The following is a 19234-nucleotide window of genomic DNA, read 5'->3' as shown; positions in this document are numbered from 1 at the left end:
GTAGGCAATAAGATGATTGGTTTGGGGCATTTTAACTGTAATTTGCTGTTTTGTGACACAATTTTCTTGCATTCTCTGTAAAAAAAAAAAAAGGAAAGTTTCCTCAGAAAAAATCATGCTTGGGCCACAAAGTAAAATTCAGAGACTGCATTTGTCAGCTCATTTTAAAAGACAGGTAGCAGCTAAAAAGCGATGACTGCTCTGTCCTGCTGCTTCTTGGCAGGCACATCCTTGATCCAGCTGAGCAAGAATACAGGAAAACTCCCATTTGCTTATTCACCATCCCAAATTGATGGAGCCTCTTTCTATTATTGGCCAAAACAATTTGCAGCCTTTTTAGTGCCTTAGTAAAAGGTTCAGTCCTATTTTTAAAAGTCCAAAGGTAGAAAAAGCATTTTGCAGTGACAAATTAACATGTAACAAAATAGAAATATATTGTATACCTTGCTACCGCTAATGTTTATAAAAGAAAACATTTCCACCCATCCTTGTCAGGAAAGAAAAAGCATTTTCATGATTGCATCTGTGATCTCCTCACTCTACAGCCTTCTGGCATTCTCTAGCTCCCATATTACACTAGCCTGGAACTGCAGTGAAACTCCAGTATCCTTAATATTATCTATGTAGTTCTCGGTGTATACTTTATCTATCTATACTCGGTGTCCAAGATTTAGAAACTAAGTCCTTTCATAGTAATGGGCCATATTAATTCTGTATGCATTCTTATATTAAATTACTTTGGCCAACTGTGATTAAGCTATCTCAATAGAGACCCCTATTTGAAAGAAGGGTTGTTTCTGTTGCTACATTGACAGCCACCGATTGGCTGGAACCAATGGTCATTCCTAGAACCACTTTGAGATGGCTTGCAGGTAACAGTTTCCTCATATGGCCCTGACGAATAGGCCTCATTTAACAACAGTAACTGAGACCATCATTTCCATCACTAAGCAATGCAACTGTAAAGTGCAAGGTTACATAACCATGTCACTTTGTGACAGAAATTCCTGCATTTTCAGTTGCCACCATTAAATAATATCACTGCAACCTATTCATTTCCCTCTTGACTTTGGTTGGTTATAGGAAACTGACAAAGGAGGTCACAAACGGCAATCTTCTGACCACAGGTATGCTGTATCCGGAGAGGTATCACTCCTTCAGCTCCATCATAAGTAGGAACACTGAACAAGTGGTTATTAAGTGAGGACCACCTGTGTATGACAGGTAAAAGTAGGATACAGATTCTTTTCCAAACTTTCTGCAGTTCTGGATATACAGTAATTGCAGAAAAATTCTCATCCCCAGGTGCTTCTCCAAATAATCTAAAGAATTTTAAGCAGAAATAGAAAGCTGACCATATCCGTCAACACACAAGACCACACTGCCTTTTATTTACATGTAGATAACTTATTGGAAGCCATTTAAATAAGCTTAAGAATCAGGCAACATCTTCAAAATAGCAGAAACAACCCTATAGTCAGCATAAGGTCTCTTGTGCATAGTGATGAAAAATAACAATTCTTGACACAGTTCAATAATTTAGTCAATATCTGCTGGGAAGAGAGCACAAGGCAATCAAGTCTTCCACTCAACAAGGCAGCACATTTTGCAGCATATTCATATCCTTGATCTAATTCTCTTCTGTTTCCTTGGATAATGGCCAACAAATGAAGTTTTACATATCCAAAGGGCAAGGCATTCCAACTAGCAAGTAGAAGATGTGAGCAGAGCATGAATTGTTCTCTGTGGTGGAAAATGTTACTTTTGGCAAAATAAAAGAATTCAGTGATGACAACAGCTGTAAAAGTAGGTGGTAGTGCTCTTTTGATTCAGATCAACTCCTTTTTCCTCTGAAAGTAAAGCATATATAGGTTACACAAGTTGTACAGATTTGAAACAAGTTAAGGTTAAGGCTCATTAAAATTTCTGGCAGCCACAATTCACTTAAATCTGTGTAACGCATAAAAGCTAATAACCTTTACTCTGTGGTCATCATCCCCAATCCTCCGTTACTGATAAGAGCGGGTATTAGGAAAAGATGCTCCTAGATCCCGCTGTCTTCCCTAGTTTTCAGGACACATTCACAACTATTCTTCTAAATTCAGTCAATCCAGGTCTGAGTTTCACAGGGAATATATATGCTGGCTATGTCTTAATCCAGGAATGCAACAAATGGTTTAGAAGTGGATATAAATGCTCAGAACACACCTGGTTCAGCAACTCACCTGTTAACTCAAATGCAGTAAAATGCACATAATCTTCAGCCACCTTCTGGAAAAGCTCATCTTAAAAAATAAGAGATATTAAAAAGTCACACAGCAATGAAACACTCAAAATACAGCAGACAATGAAAATCCCTTTGATAAACTGCTGAGACAGCCAAAAATGTAACCCACGCTTTACTATCTCCAACACTAGGAGAGGTAAAATAGGGGTACGATGTGGTGGTCTGGCACTTGAAATGAGACACAGGGAAAATGTCTGAGCAAATGCCAGCCATGAGCGAACTCAGGCAGCAGTATTTATTGAGGAAAAGAAATCGAAAGTACAGAATGCATATTCAGAAAACAATGACCTCAACAGGATGAGAGCATCCAGCCATGGAAAGTCCCATGGGAACATACAGTCATGGAAAGTCCCACAGGAAAGTCCCTGCTGTGTACCTTGAACTTTTACCTATTTTCCTGTTCCTTCTAAACCCGCAGATCACAACAGGATGAGACACTCATTGCAAAGGTACTCCTACCCCCGCCAGGAATGCCCACAATCCCTAGATCTATGCGAAATGGCTGTACAAAGGACTTACAGAAAATGACCAATAAAATATATTACCACAGTACGAACATATGATTCAACATTCTACCTATTCTGGAATTAGGTTGTTCCAAGAATGCCAGATGTCAACCCTGAAGCTGACCTGACCGAAGCCATCTTGACAACTTCAGTGTTGCCACACTGAAGCTGAGGGATAGGGAGGGAGGATTTGAGATAGCTAGGATTTTGTAGCCAAAACAAAATATTTTCTCTTGGGAACCAAGGATATTCTCACATCTGGTCAGAGGAAGGCGGAGTGATGTCTCCCTGGCAACTAGACAGCACCATGATTGGACCGTGTGACTGTTTTGAGAAAGTGACAAACTTTTTTTAATTAGGTAAAAACTGTGGGAACCTTTAGAGCCGGTTTTCACCAGATCTGTTCCAATATGATCTATCCAATAAAGCTATTCTTTGAGGAATCTACCTGCCTCGGGAGTTTTGCTTGATATGGGTCTATTACTTGGAATCCTGAAACCAGACATGTGTGGTGTAATGCATGTAATGCACACAAACAAGATACATACCTACATTCTGTCCAGTCTTGCTTGAGGTTTCAAACAGCTCGGCTTTGATCTCTGGAATGATGTGTCAGAAGGCAAGGATAAATGTTTTGCTTAGTACTAAAACTCTTCTCAAATGTTAGTAACCGATAATACTGTGTATCAGCTATTCCAACCCTCAACTTCTGGGCTAGATCTAGAGTAGGAACTCTCTATACAACTTACAGCCATTATGGAATCAAATCATTTTCCCTCTCTTCCCCCGTCCCCTTCAACAAACATGAATATTCCAGCCAATGACGTTGCTCCAAAAAGGTGGATGCAAACTATTTTCCCTGAAGGACAACACCTAACTCACATAATTGCAAACCTTAAAACTGCTGTTCTAGAAAAGAAGACAGTATAACTGTTTGCCCTCCTCTCAAGACTGAGCAATTGTAAGCAGTGTCACTTTCATGAGGAATTATCACCAATAAACAAACATGGTTTGCCTTTCCAAGGACACAGTCAAGGGAACGATTTGAACCTCCTACAAATAGCACTAGCACTTAAGACTTATATACTGTTTCACAGTGCTTTACAGCCCTCTCTAAGCGGTTTACAGAGCCAGCCTATTGCCCCCAACAATCTGGGTCCTCATTTTACCGACCTTGGAAGTATGGAAGGCTGACTCAACCTTGAGCTGGTGAGACCCGAACTGCCAAACTGCTGGCAGTCGATGATCAGCAGAAGTAGCCTGCAGTATTGTATTCTAACCACTGCACCACTGAAGCTCTTAATGAAATGACTTACAGGGACAAGGACCCTGATATATGGCAGAATAAGACAAAAACACACCATCTGCATAGTCCTGTACATCATGGAAGTCAATTTCTCGTCTTCTCTTATCCTCTTCCAGCAAGTCACTTTTGGTGCCACATAAATAGATCCTGCAGTTCTACAGAGAAAGAAAACAAGATAAGTTCTTCCAACATATGAGGTGTCCAACTGATGCTTTGCTCCTCATAGGAATCACTATAAAGCATTTGTATTTATACTGTGAAAGCTAGTTAGTCTTTGTTGTTTAGTATTTTGACTAGAAACATCTTAGAAGGTCCCCAAAAGCAGTTTTGAACTTAACAAACACTGGGAGATAAATTAGACAAACGTAATGACCAAGGCAAGCTTCCCAAAATATACTTCCAGTGTCTCAATTGCCTACATCAGTGCCCACCAAAAGCATCTCCTACGGGGTGGGGGAATTTATTCTCTTTAAAAACTAGTAGCAGTATTTTTATATGCCATCCAATTCCAAAAGAACTCTATGAAGCTTATACTTTAAACAACAGAAAAACAATAAACAGACAATCTGAACCATCCAAATAACCATAATCCACATATTATAAAAAGGTACCACTGATAGGACCCCATAAACATCATCCCATACTTTTTCTTGATGTTCTGGAAAGGCCAAGTACCCCATTTTCTCTGCCTACAAACAGAGATCAACCTACTTCCTCAAAGTTCTGTAGTTCATTCACCCAGAATTTTGCTCTCTGGAAACTGCTTCTGTCAGTAAGATCTGTGGAAAGAGGAAGTGTCAGGACTAGATCCCACCCTTGGAATTAAATAAAGCAGTTCCATTCATCCCTGCATAAGTAAACCATATCAAGAAACTAGACGATACTATAAGTATCTTCCTCAAGGGCTCTTAATAAAGCCAGTGTTACCCTGACACCATAGTCATTTGGGCTACTTTATGTGTGTTAAGCAAGGTTATCAGATACCTGTCATTTTTATTGACCAATCTCCCCAAAGAGACCTGATTCATTAAATCTGAGTACCAAAGTACAATTCCAATTCTGTACATAGTAGTGTGTAAAAATGTGTGGGTTTTTTTGAATTTTTAGTATTTCTGCAAAAATATGTGGTATGTCTTCCACACAAGTCATTACTAGATAGAAAAACCCAATTAAATAAGGTAGAAAATTATATTTATATTTGTTCATTGAGGGAAACTGATTTAAAGGAACATATTTGTATGTGACAAAAAAATAAGTCAACCTTTGTTTTCGGTAACTAGTGAACTCCCCTTGAGCAGCAGTAACTGCAACTAAACATTTCCAGTAACTATTGATCAGTCCTGCACATGAGCTAGAGGAATTTTAGTCCATTCCTCCTTACAAAAAAAACCTTTCGGAGGTCTTCAGAAAACTCCTTTTGTCAAACTATGACAGACTTCCACATTCGAGTTTTGTGAAGATCACACTTCAGAGGGAATATCCATAATTCTGTTGTTTAAATAAGATAGGACCTTCCACATTCATACCTAATTATCAGCCATTGATTGAACCAGCTGACTTTTAATTTCCCTGAACTGTAAAGGTTTACATAGGTTTACATAGTTTTACAATACAGAAGTAGGTAGCTTTAGATCATTTTCTTTAATAAACCAATGAGCTAGAACAGATAGTCCTCACTTCACAACTGTAATTGGGACCAGCAGCTGTGGTGCTAAGCAATGGAGTCAACTGAAACATGTCAGTTCTGCTGCAGTCATTAAGCAAATCGTCCACAGTCACTGGTGTCATTTGATCACAAGTTGTGGCTCATACCAGCTTCCCCATTGAGTTGTTAGAAACCAGCAATGAAGCTCACAAATAGGGATCATGTAACCATGGGATTGTGCTGACCCAGGTTGCCTAGGCAGAGGCAGGCTTCCATAGAGTCCCTTATTGCTCTGCTAATTCCACAACAAATGGCACTGCAACAGCTGGTAAACTTCCCTGAAGGTTCCACAAACAAAGCCAATAATCACCAGGGCCAAATTGCAAAGGCAGAGAGGAAGTCCAAACATAAAGTTGAAATCTACAAAGCAAGGTCCGTAAGTAAGTCGTATACAAGATTCCAGGTCCACAGGGCAAGGTCTACATGCAAGGGTTGAATTCCATAGGCAGAAACATGATACAAGGCAGTTTTTTCCAAGGCCAGGGAAATGCATGCCAAAGCAAAGCAACTGTTCCTGACAAAGATGACTCCTCCCCACCCACCCCCGCCCTGTTAGTCAACCCAATCCTAGTGTTCCTTGTGAGGAGGGACGGGGAGACCTTCTTCTGAGCAGCCCCTCAGACCTTGGATGGAGTGGGGGAGGCTGCTATTCCTCATCAGAGGGAATCTGCTGCCTCTCAACACCACCATTGCCTGTCTGCAGGTGATCCCCCTGTGTGTCTGTGAGGGAAGGTGGCTCCCTGTCTGGTTGACTATCTCCCCCAATGCCTGAAGGGCCTAGGACATCATCGGCCCCTGACCTCTCCAAACATTCCAGGGGAGTTGTGCCTCCCCCGTTGGGACAATCCTAGTTCAAACTCCTCCTCCTCCTCCTCCAAACTGGGATCCAATGGGGCCATGATAGGGACAATATGACGGTCATAAATACCCACCAGTTGTGAAGTTTCCAAATCTTAATCACATGACTGTGGGGATGCTTCAAAGACACTGCAATGGGCATATGTTTGAAGACCAGTTGCAAATTTACTTTTTCAGTGCCATAAGTCTAATTGCTGAACAACTGAAGACTACTGTATAGCTTATTTAATTGGACTCTCTTTATCTAGTTTTAGGACTTTTGTGGACCACAGAAAACTTTTTAGGTCCTACTTATGCAGAAATATTGAGTTTCACAAACCTTTAAGCACTACTGTATATAAAATAGTTTTATTAGAAAAAGAGAATCAGATTTTCCCAACTGATAATTAATATTTCCTGACCAGGACAAGTCTCACAATGCTGTATTAGATTTAAGTATATTATAACATTTGCTGTCAAGCAGCTCAGCTATGATTGCTGGGTGATCAAACAAGAATAGTTTCTATAGTACTGCCCTCAAACACAGCTGTATTATAGATGTAGCTCTTCCTTCCATTCTGGCCTTTGTAGCAACAGATTTTAGCTAGAGCTGATTACAAGATATTTCAGAGTGAAATGACTTCCTTCAAGTGACAACATGGAATGGGGGAGCTAGATGAAAGTAGCAGTTGGTGTCTGAACAGGACAACAAAATTGCCTTTTCCAACTTGGCGCTTTCTAATTGCACTTTCCCACGATTCCAAGCTAAGATGGTCAGCTTGGCTCTAGAAATCTGCCCCAACCAATATGCAAATGAATGCTTACCATAACACACAATGGCAGCTTTCGCTCCACGATAGTATATTCGGCTCATAGCTTCATACCTCTCTGAGCCAGCTGTATCCTAGAGTAAAATAATGGAGAAGAGTCAGATTTTCACTTAGTGGAAAAGTATGGTTCTACTGTACATAGTACTATGCATAATGCAATATGCAATGCAAACATTGATTAAACCTATTGTCAGTATCGTGAAGTAAAATTAAGAAACTTTCTCTTTATACAAAATATCCTTCATCACCTTGCATAACATAAATTCCATAAGTGCTCTTCTTTTTTATTGTTTACTGTGCATAGCCCACATAGCTATTATTTCAACCATGACTTACCCAGATACCCAAGGTTACTGTGCGGCCTCCCACTGACATTACTTTAGCCACGAATGCAGCACCTATTGTCTAAAATAACAAAGGTAGATGTGAATACAGCTGTAGCATACTCATCAGTTTTGGAAAGCAGTTATACAGGTAGTCCTCAAGTTACAACCACAATTGACCTCAGAATTACAGCTGTACTGTGTTGCAATCCTAACTTAAGGCATCGTGTGAATGGATCTATTTTTTAATATATTTTTATAGTGGTTGGTAGACACATTGATTTCACCCAATGGACTCCCCCCCAAACCAGAAGTAACCACCAGAAACAAGCAAAAATGTAGTAATTGCAGTCACTTGACTGTGGGACACTGCAAAGACCCTGTTGCCAAGTGCCCAAAATGCAATCATATTGATGGGTGGTGGTGGGGAGAAGCTACCTCCATATCTTTGAAAACGTGTGGTAAGTAGCTCTGGGGAAGTCCACCTTAACTTCAAACCAGTAATTAAACAACATGAATCAAAGACTTCTTTTTAGAGGCAAATGTATCATATCCAAATGACTGCGATAGAAATGATTTGTAAATAGGAAAAACAACTGTTTTAACATTTTCTCTTCTTAGTGTGCATTACTGAGTGAAACACATGCTGGTAGGTAAGACACTACTTACTGTATATAGTGAGAATCAGTAAACTTCTCAGAAAACATTTGAAAAGTTCTCTTTAAACTGAAAGTAGACTTCTCTGCCCCAGTTAAAATGGCTCCTTTTTGAAATAGTTTCACTTCAGTTTATCAACCGCTCCCCATTTCACAATAAGTATTGTAAAAACCTCCTCAGATTCAAATTCTGATGACTAGACGCACAGGGCTGTCATTTAGCTATTTATTCACTCTCTACTTCTGAAATCCAATAGAACTATAATAGTAGTTCTATAATGGAATTGTAACAGGACAATATAAAAAGGTCACCAGGAACAATAACATCCAGGCCCAACCCAGAGTGGGGCTTTCATCTTGTTCCAGTTCCCCTTTCTCAGGACTTTCTTTAATAGGGTTTTTTAATAGCACTCCTTAACGCTCAGCAAGATAAAGGCTAGGTCTGATCTTAAGAAAGAAACTATTTCAATTAAGTGACTGCAGCAAGGAAACTCAACTCTGTACATAAAAAAGGAGCTCTTGGCAGCATTTAGCGCAATGATTTCCTGTTGTTTTTCTCCTGGATATTTGGGGACTATCCAATCTAGTCAATGGCCCTGGGATTCCCAAGCAATTTCTTACCTGAATGTCAATCAAGACCAACTCTGCTCAGCTGAAAAGATCAGCTAATATTGATTAGATGTTTATAACATTAAAATAAAATCAAGCCTGAGAATCCAAATTTAGTGAAATTTGGAGGAAGAAATAGCTGGAACTGGAAACGACTCAGTCCAATTGAGCGGAAAAACTTTCAGCACAAAAAAGACAAAACTCACATTTTGATAAGGTCCTACCAGGAAGCGATTGTGAACATATCGCTCCACCAAGCTGGTCTTGCCTACGTACTCTTTGCCCAGCATCACAACTTTGGCATCCACACGCTGCCCGCTCATTCTCCTGCCCTCGCAGTGTCGCCCTCCAGAGGGATCCCAAGCTCCCCCAACTCAGTCAGGCGGAGCAGCCAAACAGGTGCAGCTCAGTTAGGCAAGTTCACCTGAAGCAAAGAGAGGAGGAAGTGCAGTGATTCATCACAACAGAAGAAGGTATTTGTCCAAAAGCTAGGGCATCCTCCTCTTCTCCTGCACCAAGAGTGATTGGCGGCTTGGATTAAGAGACCCAGCATCCCTTTTCTCACGAGCAGCACGCCAAATACTCCTAATGTACCTGTGAGAAGACAAAGTCACCAGACCAGAAGCACAAGCTTTTTATCCTTTCAAATTCAGAGACTTCGCCTAATATCTGATAACATCAGGATCGGGACAGCGCTGGAAGGGACCCTTGGAGGTCTTCTAGTCCAACTCATACACCATTCCGGACAAATGTGTGTCAGGGCTCTTCTTAAAAGCCTCCAGTGATGAAGCACCCACAACGTCTGAAGGCCAGCTTATTCCACGGGTTAGCAGCTCGAGAGGCAGGAATCGACCTCGGGAAAACCCCGGCGCGAGAAGGAAGAGCTTTCTTGGATCCGAGGAATGGTCGCCCGACGCTTTTACGCATTTACCCGTCGGAGGGCGCCGGGTCCACTTGTCCCAAGGACCAAACACGGGCAGCAGCGCTGAACGAGGCCCGGCAGGGACTGAGGGAGACGCTACACGATACTCACCCCGGCCTCATGTCGCTGGCACCAGCCGGCCACCCGTACTGGAGACGAGGCGAAGAAAAGCAGCGGCCTCCTCCGGGGCCGTCTCCGCCGACCAGTTTCCCAGGACATCCCCGGGTAAAGGGGCGGGGCTTCCCGCCGGGAGCGGAAGCGCGCTCCGAGGGGGCGGGGCCTGGCCTGAAAGCAGGAGGGGAGGAGGAAGAGGCAGCGGCGGAGGAAGCGCTGCCGTCGCCCCGCGGAAGTCGTTACGGCTCTCCTGTTTCTGCATGGCGGCTGCGGTGTGCCTGCAGCTGCTGCTCCCGCCGCCATCTTTAGCGTTGCCCGCCTTGCGGGAACGGGACGGCGGGAGAGCGTGAGCCCGGGCCGGAGCAAGCCTCCCCCGCTCTCCGCCGGCGGCTCCTTCCTCCTCCTCGCCCGTCTCCCGCAGGATCGGTGACCGCGGAGCCGATGGGGAAGTACTTCCTGACCCTGAGCGTCCTGAAAGGGCCTTGGGACCAAGTCTTCACCGCCTTTTGGCAGCGCTACCCGAACCCTTACAGGTCAGGGGGAGCGCGCGGGGATGGGACTCTGCTCCGCCTCGCCGTCGGCTTAGCCCCGCGGGCTGCCGGGCGGGACTTGGAGCTAAGCCGCCCTCGTCTCCTGACAGGGGGAGGGTGGTGGTGGTCTCAGAGAGGTTATTTGGGGAAGGGGGGAGCGGGGAGAGAGGGACTCTAGTTACACGGAGCGTGTTCTTCTTTCGGGGCAGGACGCAAAAGGGCTGCCGGTTGGAAACCTCGCCTCATTCATCCGGCTTGCTCTTGCAAAACCGCAGCTTGTTTTTGCCATTACTCAGGAGTCCCGGGCTGCAGCGAGCTATGCCGATCGAGTGTCCGAACTAAGTTCGGCATCAATAACTTCCCGAGTACGTACGGGTGTAGGAGCTCCGGCTGCAGGCTCGATCTGGGGTGGAAAGCTCTGCTCCGACCCGGGATTCCGCCCCAAGGGTAAACCTGAAGCCACGGGCAGCTGGTGTAAGTCGAAGGGGAGAAAACGGGGCGATTGTAAATCTCAACCCTCCTTTTTTTTCCCCCTTAATGGCGAAGGCCTCTGTGAGATCTTCTCAGCCACTAGAGGGAGGAAGGGAGCGAGCGAGCGGTGCTGAGCTAGTTTGTGGCTGCGTCGAGCGTTTCCTTACAGTGGATTAAAAAGAGCTTTACTACTGTGACTGGAAGCTGAAATAATAGGAAGTTGGGGTGATGTTTTTCTTAGCTGCTGCGTTTAGAAATCCAAGGATTTCTGTGGGAAAAGAATAATAATAATGGCTTGACTCTGTTTAACTGGTGCTAGAAGAAACCGTTGTCAGAATGAGCCCCTCTTTTTAGTGTAGTGTAGAATAATACTCCTGAGGTAAGTTTACTTAGCAACTACTTATTTTCTCAAGCCAGTAGGCAAAGCCTCTTACCCTGATCTCATTAACTATAAGGTTAATCTTGGTCATCGTATTGTCCATTAACTTACTTTCCCCACTTTAACATCTATATTTGGCTGAAATAATTAAAAGGTGATGACCTAATTAAACATGAGACCACTTCTCTTGCCCATAGGAATCTGAAATAACAAAATAAATGCATGCTAGTAGAACTGCAATTCTGTCAAAAGTAAACCTGAAAGAGATGCTTTTCCATTTCTCTCTCCTTCCCAATCAGGACAGGTGTACTTTTGCAATAGATTCTAGATGTGGAAATAAGGTAGCTAAGACAGAAACAGTATTAGTTGACTCCACTGAATTGTGTGACTAGGTAAGAAGGGAGTGTTATGTGGCAATTTAATTATAATTGCACACCTTAGGGTGGTATCTTAAATCCTCGTTTTTTTTTACCCAGCAAGCATGTCCTAACGGAAGATATCTTGCACCGAGAGGTGACTGATGACCAGAAACTGCTTTCCAGGAGGCTCCTAACCAAAACCAACCGGATGCCCCGCTGGGCAGAGCACTTCTTTCCACCTAATGTCGGCCGCCATGTCTATATCCTAGAAGACTCCATTGTGGACCTACAGAATCGAACTATGACCACATTCACCTGGAACATTAATCATGCACGTCTTATGGTAACAGAAAAAGGTTTTACATTTACTAGCAGCCACTACGGCAACATAAAATGACTCAGGCGGCTTGAGGAGGTGGTTGTTATTTTGGAATGCTGTCTCCCTTGCAGGTAGTGGAGGAGCGATGTGTTTACAGAGAGAACCCAGAAAACAATAGCTGGACAGAAGTCAAGCGGGAAGCCTGGGTCTCCTCCCGTCTCTTTGGCGTTTCCCGTGCTATCCAGGTAAGGGAGCTACAAATCTGTGTATGCATGACAGAAGAGACTGCCTGTAATAAACAATCTGAGACTACTGGTATCTAGCTGAAAAACTAGGCTGATTGCTCAACATTTAATAATAAATAGAGAAGAGGCTATTTTTATCTCTTTGCTTCTTGCTCAACTGGCTGTTCTCTTGTTTTAGGAATTTGGCTTGGCTAGATTCAAGAGCAATGTGACCAAGACTACTAAAGGTTTTGAATATGTGCTGGCCAAAATGCAAGGTGGGTACATCTGTAATAGCAACTAAAAAAATGCAGTATATAAAATGCAGACTAAAAAAATCGTAATTGCTTTCTTGGACTTGTTCTAGGTACCACAGTTGAGCCCAGAATTTCTGTTGCTAAGCAAGACAGTTATTTCCCATTTAACAACCTTACTTTGCCACAGTTATTAAGTGAATCTTTGCAGTTATTAAGTTATTAACACAGTTGTTAAATGAATCTGGTTTCCCTATTGACTTTGCTTGTCAAAAGGTCACAAAAAATGATTACGTGAACCCAGGATATAGCAACTGTCATAAATATGAGCTAGTTGCCAAGTATTTGATTATGCGACCATGGGGATGCTACAAGATCATAAAGTGAAAAACTATTATAAGTCACTTTTTTTCAGTGTCATTGCAACTTTGGTCACTAAACAAATGATTTAAGTTGAGGACTACCTGTATTAAAAATGTAAAATCATTCCTCATAGGTAATGACTATTAAAAATGTTATACAATATTTTCCAAAATAGGAACAAATTAGAGTTTTACAGAAAAACTAGATACAGTGGATATATTTACTTACTCCTGGACTTTTGGCTTATTGATTTTACAGGTGAAGCACCCTCTAAAACACTAGTGGAAACCGCCAAGGAGACTGCCTTGGCGGTTACTGAGAAGGCAAAGGACTTAGCTGGCAAGGCAGCTACTACAAAAAAGCAACAGTACACGTGAGAAAACAGTTTTTTCCACTGAAGGAACTAGAATGCCACTGGCACAGAGTGGCACAATAATACTGGAAGGTTCACTTTAACTTAAGCTTCCCTTCCTTTGGAAGTTGACCAGAATGTCTGTAGATTTTATGTTTTTTTTAATTGAGACTGTACAAATCTGACAATCATCTTCTTTCTTAAAGGTGTTAATTATCATTAAAAGAATACAATTTATTTCAGTATCAGTATCTATTTTTCATCAATGATTTAATTATTTCTATTTATACTTGCCTCTCATGCAACTCAAAAGCAAGCCTTTGTATATGAGACTTCAGAGAATTGGTAACTATTGGTGAATAAATGCTACAAATTACTTAGGTTAGGTTACAATTAAAAATACTTATCAAAAACCCACCAAACATATCTTAAGGTGTTCACTTAAGTGAAAAGGTCAAAAAACTTAGACTTTGCAATGGAAAAAGGACTCTTGAAGCAAAATTTTACTATTTGTCCATTCAACAGCAAGACCCGTTTCATATAAAAAAAAAAACCCTGAGCATAGCATTTACTTGTTATGATATGGATTTTTAAAAATCCTCCCTGTAGTTAAGAGCTAAGTGTATCTTTTAAAATGCTTAGAGGTCCTCATCAGCCCAAGTCTGCAGAATGAACTTGCCTGATCCACAAACCTAAACCAGGGCGGGGTGTAAGATGCAGCTATCCAACCAAGTGCATATCAATTGTTAAGAAACCTCACTCTTTCTCCTGCCACCATGTGTTACATGTAAAGTTAGCCAGCTTCAGTATGTAGCTCTCTTAAAAACTGCCCTGGTTGGTTTTGTGAAGAAGGTGGAGATGCAAGACTTGGTTTGATGAGGAGGTGCATAGTCTTTTTTGTAAGAAAGGGTGGGGGGGTTCTTCTTCACTTACAGAAAACAGTCTTATAAACCATGTATCAGTTACCCTGCCACAAAGTAATTTCTGAAAAGTTTGAAGCTTGTCTAGATGAATGCTGTCCTCCTAACTGAGCTTCTGTCCATAACCTGAAGTTGCTGACATCGGAGTAGCTGTGCTCCTGCTGAATACTGAAGGCAGCCATGACATCTCCAATGCTAGCACATGCCAGGCCTTCTATGTCCACTTTATCTTCTGCAACAGAACAACAAAACCCTTAGCATTATGCTTTATTCAAATGCAATGCAGTATCTCATACAAGCTTCCCTTTCAACATAGGCATAGGCAGCTTTCCGTCTGCCTGTCCAGTTCAGCCCAGCAGGTGGATATATTCTGGGTCCTGACAATTAAAGTCATCTTGCAGGACCCAGGAAGCCTACATATTCTGTTGCAATTCTTGCCTTCTGGAAAGATCTCCCCTGCTCAGAGATTTCATAAGCCTCCGTCCTTGTGGGAAGCCTTTCCTTTTTGTTTTAATAAATTGTTTTTTAGTTGTGGGCTGCCCAGAATTGCCTGGGAGCTATGTGGCCTATAAAGTGAAAACAAACAGATCTAGCTCAGTGATCCTCACCCTAAGTAATCTCCAAATTTACCCTGCCTTTTATAATTAACACTGTAGCGAGTAACTTTCTGCTTATTAGACCCTGCGTTGTTTTGCTGCTTAACTTGTTGGCATCACGAAGATGTAGCACTAGAATGACTAGGCATTGCCCACCTGAGTCAGAATGCTCGGAGGAGAACCGAGGAGAATCCAGGCTATCTGCTTCTGCCTGTTCCGTATTCAGATGAGCTTGCAATTCTTCTAAGTGTTGGTGCAAATTCTGCTGCTCACAACGTAGCCTCTCTTTCACTTGTTGAGCTTTCTGTTCCTGGTGTTCTAGCTTCTGGGAGTGAAAGGAGGATCGAAAATAATAGTTGAGATGCTTTTATTTCATATCTCCTAGAAAAACCACACTGGTTACCGTTGGAAATAAAAAATAATACAGCCACTTTCTCAAATTCAGCTGGAAGCATTTGCTAAGTAGTCCATCCTAAACACAAAACTGGATAAATTATAAGTTATTCTTGGCTGGATTCAGATTTCTCCCTTTGTTTTCTTTGGTTCTTAAACTTACTTGAAGGCTGGCAGGGTTTTTTTCTTTTTTAATACAAATTTTATTAAAAGTTTTAAAAAGAACATAAAAACTAATACAGAATAAAGGAAACAAAAGAAAAAGGGTGCAGAAAAAAGCTGTTTTCTTTGTAGCAGATATGTAATGATACATATTTACCTTATTCTATGATTACAAAAACTCACTTTTTTCTATTCAATTCTTTTTCAATTCATCAAAACCACGTGATAGGTATAATTTTTTCTACTTCATGGAAAAAGTCTACAAGGGGTTTCCAGTCGGCCATAAATGTACATATTATTTGTAATCAAGGAAGTCAATTTAGCCATTTCTGCAAGTTCCGTCATCTTCCCCAACCATTCCTCTATTGTGGGTAGTGTCAAATTTTTCTTCTTGAATTTGTTTGAATGTGCTGCAAATGCCATACCTAAAAGCACAAGTTCTATGGTTTTTTTTCTTGCTATCCATTAATTCCAAATTGGGAAGTTGTGGTTTCAATTGTACATTAGTCTTTAAAATCTTCTGAATTAATGTATTTATTTGTACTCAATTTTGGGGGATTATTTTTACATGTCCACTATATATGATAAAACAACCCTTCATATTGTTCACATTTCCAACAGAGATTCGAAGTTCCTTTATGCATTCTAGACAAGTTCTCTGATGACAAATTGGTTTTTCCTTTATTCATTTCCATTTATTGACTTGATCATGCTTAAACCATTTTTTCTATGTTCAGTCTGAAAAGCTGTAGGTTATCTCTAATAAAATATTAAAACTAGAAATCTCAGTATCATTTGCTAATTACCAACAACTAAACCTATCAAGAAAGGCAGTCTTTAACTATTCCCAATATTACTACAGCTTCCTGGAAGAAGCGTGATACATTACTTACTTTAATGTGCAATCTGGCACGATGCAGGAGACTAAACATTGTGTAATGAGAATGCCCTATTTGTGGAGATTTGCTGCTTCAACTGTTCTAAACAATGCTGTAGCTGGGCCCTTCTATTGGGAAGAAACGCAGACTGGACAATCACATTTTAGGTAATTCCAGAACAGGGCAGAACCACATTTTCCAAGGCGTAAAATGGTCAATATATGGCTGATTTCAATAATTCCTTAATTCAGGGATTGCTGTATTGTGTCACTGCTTTCTGGGTGAATCAATTCAGAGGAGATAAGGTTTTTTTAAACTAATTAGACCTGAAAGTGATGTCATTGTCAAGACTCATTCATTCTTTGCATGTGCAAGCCCACGGCAGGCTTGCTCAGACATGTAGGAAACTAAACCAATGAGTTTAGCCATCTGCTAATCACAGTAATTTCATTGGATGGATAGGTTACCTATACTGAATTATTTATCATTTTATAGCACTGCAGTGCTGAAAATCTAAGAATTGCTGTTTTACTAGGCATAATACTGTATACCATGGAATCTAAATCTTTTATGCTCTCTTGCTAATAAGAATATAAATAACTCTGATCATTGAGATGTTGTGTATGAAAGAGGCAAGCAAAGAGTTAATGGTCTTGGACTGCATTTCAACTTGAAAATACATACATAGGAAATACTATCTACCATCAGCTGTATTCCCAGTTCAGTTTCATTGACCTGAAATGAGAACAGCCAGTAATAACAGGCTAATGGAGAAATGGCTGTCTGCACTTGAGGAAGCCTGAAATGTTTTGATACTAAAAATATTTAGGAAAAATAAATCAATGGGAACAGAATTACAAAGAGCATTAAATTTATAAAATATTCTTACCAGGGCAAGATAAAGACAAAGATACATTTTCTCAAAACTTAACTATTCATATGTACATTTAAACTGTTTACCAAGTTAACCATTTTCTAGTGAACTTCTTGCTGGTGCTTATTTTGTTATGCAAATTCAGCCTGTTTGATTTATTGTATGATATATTGTGTAAGCTAGAAAATGGTTAACTTGGTAAACAGTTTAAATGTACATGTATAGTATGAAATATTGAGAAATAGGTGAGTGAAGTCCTTGCACATAAATGGAAGAAAGAACCCAGAAAGATCATTTCCCTTCAGAAATGATGGTTCAGGAAAAGAAAAACATATTTTAAATTATGACCCTGGAGTCTAAACTAACCCTCAAAATTAATGGAGGAATTGGGGCTCCTAGTTATTAATATAGCTAGGATCAGGCAGAAATGAGTCCATCCTTCTTCCCTAGCCAATAAAATGTGGGACAGAGGAGCCTAAAAAGCAACAAAAACAATTAGAACAATATTCCTCCTTAAGTGTACCTGTGTTTCTCCAGCTCATTGTGTACAGACCTAAAAGGAAAGGGACACAAAACAAAAATGATGAGCTATATTTAAAATTCCAACAATTAATATTTTTTTATTTTTTCACACTCACACACACACACACACATTTGTTTACAAATATAAATATCAAACACAGTGCAACTGTTCTGGCACTACTCTGCCACATCTACAAAGATATTACTAAATCATTAACATTCATATTATTGGTACAATATTATTAACATTCATATTATTGGTACAACACCCAGCCTCCACTTCCTTTTGACTATATTTTGTTCTTTCAATTAGTAAGCTTGGTTATTACACCCCTGTGTGAATAGTAGTTTTCTTCTATAAGAGTGCTCTTCCAAGTACTTAGAGAAACCTTATAGTGAGAGAAATGAAATTAAAACTAGATGTAAAAACGCAAAAAACTGGTTTAGGATTAATGCTCTCAAATTCTGGTATCATGACCTCTTTACATTGTTAAAAATGACTGAGGAGCCCAAAGAGCTTTGGTTTCTGTGGGTAATGTAATCTAATATTTATTAGAAATTAAAACAGAGAAATTTTAAAGTATTTTGACTTCACGTTTCCCCCCTCCCCTCCAGAAAGGGTCCCCAGACTACACTTTTAATAATAGCTGGCCTGAAGGAAATGCAACCTTTTCCCAAAACTTGGGTTTTCCAGATCAGAGCAGTGATCCTCCTCGACTTCAGGAAATAAAAGGAATAAAATCAAACAGCCCGAGGTCTAACTGAAGAAGCCTTATCGGAGGTTTCTCAGGGCCTTTCGCATTTTCGGCCTCCGTTTCAGTTTTAAATTTTGGGCAGCCTACCCCAAATTTAAAAATTTACCCCAATACAGAAGCCTGATGATGGCAGATGAGATTCTGCCGAAACGTTGCTACAACTTTAAAAGCACAACTACAATGACGTGGGAAAATACCCCATATTTTATATATACATAAAAAAAGATGTATAAATATGCTTACATATGTTCCAATCTGGCCCCGCTTTCCCACTCGCTCCTTTCCTCCCGAGGGGACCCAGTTCAGCCACCCTCCAATTCAAAGCCATTAGACGCGCCTTCCCTTCTACCGCCCTTAGTAGCGAATAAGGAATACCTCTCTCTCAACACCTGAATGTTGCTACTCGTGAGCTCCATGACAACGGGGGACCCGCGCAAGCAAGGACTTCGCAGCCCTGGACCAACGCAAGTGGCCCACCGCCTTTAGCAACCACTCCCGGCCGTATCCCGCCCCTTCGAACTCTCCGGGGTTCTGGTTCCACCCCTTTTCATCCACGCAGCAGCTCTTCCTTCGGGGAGCGCAAGCCTAGAGGGATGAAGCCAAGGGGGCTCCCCCCGCCGTCTTTCGAACCATTTAGCCCTCACCGCCCTCCCGGCCCCCCTCTTCGATTTTTAGGCTTGGGGCGTCCTAGCTGCCTTGTTTTGAATCTTAACCTGTGCTGGGCGGGGCTAGGGAATGGAGCGCTGTCATTGGTTGGAAGACGCAACCAGACGTTTATCCATCGCTGC

The 19234-nt window shown here is 41.2% G+C and overlaps 3 protein-coding genes across 5 annotated transcripts; 1 reads left to right on the top strand and 2 right to left on the bottom strand.

The window, feature by feature from the left end:
* Positions 1-1363: 1363 nt before the first annotated feature.
* On the bottom strand, positions 1364-10398 carry RAB24 (RAB24, member RAS oncogene family). Of its 3 annotated transcripts, none has more exons than XM_026726456.2 (9): positions 10093-10240; positions 9266-9483; positions 7808-7876; positions 7467-7545; positions 4811-4878; positions 4155-4254; positions 3342-3392; positions 2226-2285; positions 1364-1850 (listed from the first exon to the last, which is right to left on the bottom strand). In XM_026726456.2, exons 2-9 carry the CDS (start codon positions 9380-9382, stop codon positions 1783-1785), a joined length of 612 nt encoding a protein of 203 aa, XP_026582241.1. In that variant the 5' UTR covers positions 9383-9483; positions 10093-10240; the 3' UTR covers positions 1364-1782. The 3 variants fall into 3 exon arrangements, with proteins under 3 accessions (XP_026582241.1, XP_087780308.1, XP_087780307.1); XM_087924182.1 differs by having other exon boundaries at positions 9654-10228; XM_087924181.1 differs by lacking the exon at positions 9266-9483 and having other exon boundaries at positions 10093-10398.
* Positions 10399-10493: 95 nt separating this feature from the next.
* PRELID1 (PRELI domain containing 1) lies at positions 10494-13583 on the top strand. Its single transcript, XM_026726446.2, has 5 exons — positions 10494-10628; positions 11952-12177; positions 12285-12398; positions 12577-12655; positions 13253-13583. The coding sequence occupies exons 1-5, from the start codon at positions 10537-10539 to the stop codon at positions 13369-13371; spliced, it is 630 nt and encodes a 209-aa protein (XP_026582231.1). The 5' UTR covers positions 10494-10536; the 3' UTR covers positions 13372-13583.
* Positions 13584-13601: 18 nt separating this feature from the next.
* MXD3 (MAX dimerization protein 3) lies at positions 13602-18998 on the bottom strand. The gene is given in 6 exon segments (XM_026726466.2): positions 13602-14498; positions 15019-15187; positions 16311-16365; positions 16367-16423; positions 17693-17722; positions 18822-18998. Coding segments are annotated over 6 exon segments (546 nt in total). The 5' UTR covers positions 18863-18998; the 3' UTR covers positions 13602-14304.
* Between the last annotated feature and the right edge of the window lie 236 nt (positions 18999-19234).

The sequence above is a fragment of the Pseudonaja textilis genome, chromosome 2 (assembly GCF_049901715.1).
Source record: "Pseudonaja textilis isolate UNSWEBS1 chromosome 2, rPseTex1.2, whole genome shotgun sequence".
NCBI lineage: Eukaryota > Metazoa > Chordata > Lepidosauria > Squamata > Elapidae > Pseudonaja > Pseudonaja textilis.
Note: the sequence above shows the minus strand (reverse complement) of the source record. Positions and strands in the feature narration are given on the sequence as shown.

Excerpts from the sequence above, each read along its gene's own strand:
- RAB24 (XM_087924181.1), bottom strand. The coding sequence starts at position 10,398 with ATGGCGGCGGGAGCAGCAGCTGCAGGCACACCGCAGCCGCCATGCAGA. Across the intron at positions 4,255-4,810 it reads AACTACAGAACTTTGAGGAA|AACTGCAGGATCTATTTATG; the intron begins GTAGGTTGATCT and ends CTTTCTCTGTAG. Across the intron at positions 2,286-3,341 it reads CAAGACTGGACAGAATGTAG|ATGAGCTTTTCCAGAAGGTG; the intron begins GTATGTATCTTG and ends TTATTTTTTAAG.
- PRELID1 (XM_026726446.2), top strand. The coding sequence starts at position 10,537 with ATGGGGAAGTACTTCCTGACCCTGAGCGTCCTGAAAGGGCCTTGGGAC. Across the intron at positions 10,629-11,951 it reads CGCTACCCGAACCCTTACAG|CAAGCATGTCCTAACGGAAG; the intron begins GTCAGGGGGAGC and ends TTTTTTACCCAG. Across the intron at positions 12,178-12,284 it reads TTAATCATGCACGTCTTATG|GTAGTGGAGGAGCGATGTGT; the intron begins GTAACAGAAAAA and ends TCTCCCTTGCAG.